Genomic DNA, 7,500 nt, shown 5'->3' with positions numbered 1-7,500 from the left:
CAGAAACGTGGTGGTATTTAAGCACAAGGGGTGTGTCGCGGTCAGCCTGTCCGCTGATCATGGCAGCAGTGATTGTTGCGAGGCGAAGGCATCGCAATGCCAGGCATGTTGTTCGTGAGAGAATATTTAGAAGAAGGTCACTTTTTGATTTAACACTAGAACCACCGCGGTAGCTGTTTGGACACCAGAGCGCGCAGCTCTTCAGCCAACTGGAGGATGAAGTCGCGTCTGGGGAGGCTCAGTTGACTATGCGTCTCTCCACCCGTCCCCAGCGAGTCCAAGCTCCCCCAATGAATAATACTCATTTATAATAGCCTACATAGCACGAAACTGTGCGTATAATAGTCTATACGCGAAACTGCGCATTCCCTATAGCTGTTCATTGAACGGCTGGGGGCCGATATAGGTAGGCCTATAAATAAATAAAAACATAGCCTACACAATATTTTTTTTATTTGAATGGTCTTGAAAATATTTTGCTTTTGTATCATAGGTGACGGCAGGTATCATCTTCAGCCATGGATGATGACTCCCGTGCGTAATCCTTCCAACGTTGGAGAGGCCGTACAACTGGGCTCACATCAGGACGCGCGGTGTGATTGAGTGCACATTTGGAATCCTGAAAAGCCGTTTAGATGCCTAGATCGTACCGGTGGGGCAATGTTATACACTCCCCCAAAAGTATGCCAGATCATCGTGCTGCAACTTGCATAACATAAAATGACAATTTTTCCTTTGTTCGTCTTTTCAAATAATTCCACCTCCGTTTGCAGTCATCTGCGTTTACACACACAAATGGCACTGACTGCTTGTGAAATTAAACCCCAAATATGATTTTTGGCTGTAGCCGTCATATTTTTGGTGGAAAGCTGTGAGACATGTTTTTGAACCTCGTCCGTGAGGCCTTCATGTTCGCTGTCTGAGAATCGTATTTTTCTCTTTCTGTCTGCCATCGTCCAATGATATGCTTTCGAGTTGTATGCGCTGTATGCGCAGTATTTATAGTCATTTCCTATATCAGCAGCAAATTGCACTCAGCCGCAAACACCGAATGGGCGTGTTTGCGCTGGGATATTATTAGCGCAATGTCTTTAGTGAATAGGTTTTTAAAACGGAGCACATAGCGGGCGCAACTGACGCGCAATATAATGGTGCAATTAGCGGGCGCAATTTGCTTTAGTGAATTCTCCCCTTACAGTATATCTGATGAACTGGCCGTTAAACTGTCCGTGTGCGTTGTAGATGAGCCAGTTACTTCAATTAGCCAGCTAGATGACCCTAGATAACAATCCCGTCGCTCATAGCCGTCTCGTCTCAGAGAGACAGGAGCCATTATTGTGTAAATCTATCTTAAAATGTACATGGTCAGAGGTTACCCTGACATTGATCTACAGTGTATTAAGACTGTACAGTATATCTGGCAGAAAGCATATTTACTCTATGATTGAATTGCCTCTGCATAAGAAGTGCAGCACTTTCATTTAGTGAGCTTGGCCTTTTTTTTTTGACACCACTATACCGTATTGCGTCCTGAGGGCAATTTTAAGCTTTAAAGGCAGTTTCCTGCTTTTCCTCACAATATAATTTGCATATAAACCAGTTAATGCTGAGGTATAATGAATTATCAATGGATTAAAACTACCCAAATGAGCCCATAGTCTCACAACGACTGATGAAAACAAATTATGTTAATTCTCGGTATTATATGTTATTTGCATATGTATGCTAATTGACTTAAAGTCATAGACACTCTTTTGAAAGGGAATGGATGGACCAGGTTGCTACAATCTAATGTTTCCGGAGGAGATAATAAGGCCTAATTGGGATTTATAAGTAGTAGACATGATACTTCCCCCCTCCCATGGAAACACAGCAGGGGGCAATCAGAAGACACACAGGAACATGCGTTGATTAGGACTTTAATCCTGCCTAATCCCATTAAGTCCATTATAACCAGCTGGTGTGAAGCATGTTTTTGATCAGAACAACATGTTCACATCACGCTCCGCTAGCTCGCAATCATTACCATGGTAACAGCTAATCTTCACTATGTTTGATCTCACATCCAGAGAAACCTCTGAGGACGTCTGGACAGGTGAAGGGATCATCAGGGGTCAACAGAGGAGATGTGAGGGTCAACAGAGGAGATGTGAGGGTCAACAGAGGAGATGTAGGGGTCAACAGAGGAGATGTGAGGGTCAACAGAGGAGATGTAGGGGGTCAACAGAGGAGATGTAGGGGTCAACAGAGGAGATGTGAGGGTCAACAGAGGAGATGTGAGGGTCAACAGAGGAGATGTAGGGGTCAACAGAGGAGATGTGGGGGTCAACAGAGGAGATGTAGGGGTCAACAGAGGAGATGTAGGGGTCAACAGAGGAGATGTGAGGGTCAACAGAGGAGATGTGGGGGTCAACAGAGGAGATGTAGGGGTCAACAGAGGAGATGTAGGGGTCAACAGAGGAGATGTAGGGGTCAACAGAGGAGATGTAGGGGTCAACAGGAGGAGATGTGGGGGTCAACAGAGGAGATGTAGGGGTCAACAGAGGAGATGTAGGGGTCAACAGGAGGAGATGTGGGGGTCAACAGAGGAGATGTAGGGGTCAACAGAGGAGATGTAGGGGTCAACAGAGGAGATGTGGGGGTCAACAGAGGAGATGTGGGGGTCAACAGAGGAGATGTAGGGGGTCAACAGAGGAGATGTAGGGGTCAACAGAGGAGATGTAGGGGTCAACAGAGGAGATGTGAGGGTCAACAGAGGAGATGTAGGGGTCAACAGAGGAGATGTAGGGGTCAACAGAGGAGATGTGAGGGTCAACAGAGGAGATGTAGGGTCAACAGAGGAGATGTAGGGGTCAACAGAGGAGATGTAGGGGTCAACAGAGGAGATGTAGGGGTCAACAGAGGAGATGTAGGGGTCAACAGAGGAGATGTGGGGGTCAACAGAGGAGATGTGAGGGTCAACAGAGGAGATGTAGGGGTCAACAGAGGAGATGTGAGGGTCAACAGAGGAGATGTAGGGGGTCAACAGGAGGAGATGTGGGGGTCAACAGGAGTATCGAACTCTGATACCCTCTAAGTAGAGAATGTAGTTAGCCATTCAGATGGACATGGACTGGCGGTCTAGGGGTTAACTGGCCCAGTGCAGCGGCAGCCCGGGCCTCAGTTAGAACTACGCTGAAGGAGATGGTTTCTGAAAGGGATCATGAGAGATGGATGGACCAATCAGCATCGAGAAACCAACAGAGATTAACATAACTTGGCTTGACATGACATGATGTAAGACTCAGTGCTTGAGTCTTGAAGTCTATTCCAGATTCTGTCAGAAAGTGCAAATATGATAATAGTCGTTAACAGGTGATTGTTTTAATACCACTGAGTTGGACCAGATTAGAAATGGCCGCCCTTTCTAATCAGCAGTAGCATGCCATGACTTCATTATCTAAGCGAGCCCTTCCATCCTGAGCTGCAGTGTCAAATATCAAACTGACTGCATGATTAACAGTATGATTAACTGCGTGATTGCTGATTAAAAAAACATTTTAAATTGGGTCTCATCTGTGTCAATATGACGCTGCATGGATTTCGGGGGAGCTGAGTTCAAGACAGGAAATGGATCTGCTGGCAGACTTTAATAACTTTTGGACTTGGTCTTCTACTAATACTAATACCAGAATGAAGTTAAAATTGAAATACTCCGGAGTTAATTATAATGCTGCTAGCCATGATCTTCACTGTGAGAAACACCAAACCCGACATGAACATCAGCTCCTAATTAACACCCAATAAATAGACGTCACGCAGCCAGTAATGACCAGCACAGCACTGAGCACAGAGAAGATAATAATGAATATAAAGAATAAAGACATCGGAGTGTATTCTTGTCCAAGGGTGTCTGGCCATCCAGAGACATGTCCAAACACAAGGACAATCGTGTCACCGTGGAGGACGCAGAGGCCCAAAACCAGACACCTCCCCCTATCTGCAGCTCTCAGCTGGTCTCTCCAGGCTTGCAATCATCCGCCTGCGCCGTCAACATAACAGCACCACAGGCATGGTCTCAGTGACCAGCCTGAAATATACGTGATGAAAAACTATTTAAAAAGTTGTCATTACACCAACCGAGTCGGAAGTGGATTTGGTTCAGTTTGTGTGTCAGGATTTCCCATAGTCATGCCACTCTAAATGAACTCATCTGGAGTTAACGTTACACTACGAAAACAGGAAGCAGTTTTCCAACTTCCTTACAACACTATCAGACTGCTGGGACAGAAAACAGCTACACACACTCGGCCATGTTTTCACGGTTCAGGATGACACAAGACCTGCCCAGATTTAAGGACAGTACACAGACTCTTCATTTCCACTTGCCTAAGACGAAAACAATCCCATCAGCCCCTTGGCTTGTTTTCCCTCACAGCACACGGGTTGACAAATTGTCTTGACCCCTTGTCACAGCATCTCGTCTGGTTTACTCAACCGGTGTCATTAACATCAGGCTCAGTCATTACGTTAATGAAAACACATTTTAATTAATGACATCCTCATTTGCATTGTGCGTTAATTAGCTAAATAACGTTGTCTCATCCGCACATTGTGATTAGTGTCGACTGTAGATGGAGGTGTCCGCTGCAGATTTTTTGCTGTGTAGCCCAACTAAAGCCTGCTTACACCGACTTAAGTAACTTTAATTCTGGAGAGCGGACAACTGTGAGATAACTTCTAATCAAATTACTGAGTAGCTTCTCAACACGATACTTTAGATGCACTACACTTTGTGGACTAATTTATTTAATTACCACACCACATAGCTGATCATTTCTCTTGACTCAGTGATATTCGGGGCGGCTGTAGCTCAGGAGGTAGTGCGAGTCGTCCCCACGATCGGTTCGAATCCCGCCTCCTCCTGACGACAGCGTCATCGGGCGAGACACCGAACCCCAAATTGCTCCCAATGAGCACGCTAGCACCTTGCATAGCAGCTGCCGCCGTGCGTGTGAATGGGCGAATGAGAAGCCTTCGTTGTAAAGCACTTTGGATAAAAGCGCTATTTAAGTGCAGTCCGTTTACCGTTTCACCATGATACTCAGTATGTCAATACCCAGATAGCAAGCGGATCTGGGCCATATATGGGCCGGAACTAAGCCACAAGTGCCAGATCTGGCCTGTATATGGCCCTGATCAGATTGCTGTCTGGGTAGCGAGGTACTGTAGGCTACTCAGTTTCAGGCTTTGCACCCCCAGATAGCAAGCGGATCTGGGCCATATACAGGCCAGATCTGGCCCTTGTGGCTTAGTTCCCGCCCATATATGGCCCAGAATCATTACACATCCGCTTGCTATCTGGGCCGGTACAGTATACAGTAATCATCTCCGATACAAAAGCATGCGGGGGTAGCAGCTTACCTGAGGGTGAACATTTCGGCGGGACTGAAGGCTGAGGCGGTGATGAAGGCCGACACCGTGTCCCGCTGCCTCATGGGCGTGGCCGGCACCAGGACCAGGAAGTTACTATCCAGCCTGTGTTCGTCCAGCGGCGGGGGGGCGGAGCCCTGGTACAGCCGCACCCCTCCGATCCTCCGCATGGGCGTGGAGGTGAGCGAGCCGAACAGCCCCTCCTGGGCCGAGCGGAGGGCGTCGCCCTTGCGGGCCTCGTCCGAGCGGCACTCCCCCGTCGGGGCGGACTGCAGCGTGTAGTAGAGTTCCACGGGGGTCCCCTCGGCCAGCTCCGGGGTCCTCTGGCGCCCGGGGACCACGCTGGGCGGGCTGAACCAGCCGGCCAGGGGCTCCAGCTCGGCCACGCACATCCCCAGCTCCCCCTTGAGCTGGCAGGTGCCGCGCACTTCCTGCGTCTCGTGGAAGGCGAACATGTGGACGCACGGCAGCTTGTCCACGGCGCTGTAGTCGTCCCAGTCCCTCCCCGCCACGTAGAACAGCACCTGGACCTTGGGCTTGGCCAGGTGGATCTTGTCTCTGATGATGAAGGTCTGCACCTTCCAGTTGAAGGTGAAGACGGAGGGGTGGGGGATGGCGGGGGAGGTCTGGAGCAGCTCCAGGGGGATGGGCTTCTCCACGGAGAGGGGGCCGTAGCTGGCGTTGACCGAGGGCGGCCCGCGGGCCTGGTAGATGAAGAAGGGTTCTGTTCGCGACAGCAGGCTGGAGTTCCTCATGAAGTCCTGATTGGCCTCCTTCAGGAAAAAGGCTGACTCCGCATTAAGAACTTGGTAGTTGACAGGCAAGTAGGTGGGGATGGACGAAAATCTTTGCAATCCTTCCAAGACCCGACAGTTGGCTACTAAAAGAGAGGAAAGAGCTGAGTCAGGGCAAGGTTTGAACAGGGTGATTTTGTACTGTACCTCTTCGCTAAATCCCCAAGTGAGCAGCCAAACTGTCTACCGGCTAAACTGAAAGGGCCTTTTGTAGTGGCTGCCATTTTGAATGGCTGAAGAACAGCTTCTGACAGGCCACGGATATGACATGAGATCGCCCTTGCTCAAAATAAAGCATACGGTACACAGAGCACTCGCCATCTGTTATGAATGCAGGGTCGGAGCAGCTAAAAGCAGAACATGTCACTAGGGAGCCCTCGACAGGTATAAAACATATGTCGTTGTTGTTGTTGAAACACTTAACATGTTAAGAGCAACTTAAATGCAACAGCCCCTTCCCACACAGATTGGATTGCTAAGTCAAGGACAATAAACCTGACAAAAAAAAGCATTATGCTGCCCACCATGTCTGTCAATCGACATATAATAACAAGCTTTGTTTGTTGTCTTGTTTGATACTGATATACTTTATAACAGAAACTGAAAGCATAAGCCCCCCCATGTTTTAATATATCTCTTTATGAATAAGTCCTCAGTCCCCTTCATTGCACCTGAAGCTACTGTAACAGTAACTGTACTCTGCAGTGATGTGATGAAATTAAATCTTACAGTGAACTAATCTACCATCTACGTGAAAATATAGAAATACTGTAGTATTGGGATGAGGAGGCAGGCGTAAAACCAGAGAGGTACTAAGAGAGAGTAGAGACGCCTCAACTATGATATTTTTTTTGGATTAAAAATAAGGTCTAGCAAATTCCATATGATAGATGTAAAACACCGGGTATTATCCGATCCACAGTACCACTGAAAAATAACGATGCATATCGAAACAGCAATGACTAATCACAATTAAGCAGAGGATGGTTAACTCTAACGTTCAGGCGAAGTGGGTTTATTTAGCTGCAATCATTCTGGAGGGGTCGTGGTTAACAGTCCCCACGGTTCGGTCATTCTGGAGGGGTCGTGGTTAACAGTCCCCACGGTACGGTCATTCTGGAGGGGTCGTGGAGGGGTCGTGGAGGGGTCGTGGTTAACAGTCCCCACGGTTCGGTCATTCTGGAGGGGTCGTGGTTAACAGTCCCCCCTGTACGGTCATTCTGGAGGGGTCGTGGAGGGGTCGTGGAGGGGTCGTGGTTAACAGTCCCCACGGTTCGGTCATTCTGGAGGGGTC

The 7,500-nt window shown here is 48.2% G+C and overlaps 1 protein-coding gene across 1 annotated transcript in view; it reads right to left on the bottom strand.

Annotated features, from left to right (window-relative positions):
• The window catches only part of LOC311310674 (transmembrane protein 132C), a gene marked incomplete at both ends in the record, with an annotated part of 153,212 nt that overhangs the window by 116,588 nt on the left and 29,124 nt on the right, over positions 1–7,500 (bottom strand). The window contains one exon of the mRNA XM_084440183.1: positions 5,404–6,292. Coding sequence (XP_084296309.1) covers positions 5,404–6,292 — 889 coding nt within the window. The remainder of the gene's footprint in view (positions 1–5,403; positions 6,293–7,500) is intronic.

This window comes from Borostomias antarcticus (assembly GCF_949987555.1).
Source record: "Borostomias antarcticus genome assembly, chromosome: 6".
Classification (NCBI taxonomy): Eukaryota; Metazoa; Chordata; class Actinopteri; order Stomiiformes; family Stomiidae; genus Borostomias; species Borostomias antarcticus.
This window is presented reverse-complemented; position numbering and strand designations above follow the sequence as displayed.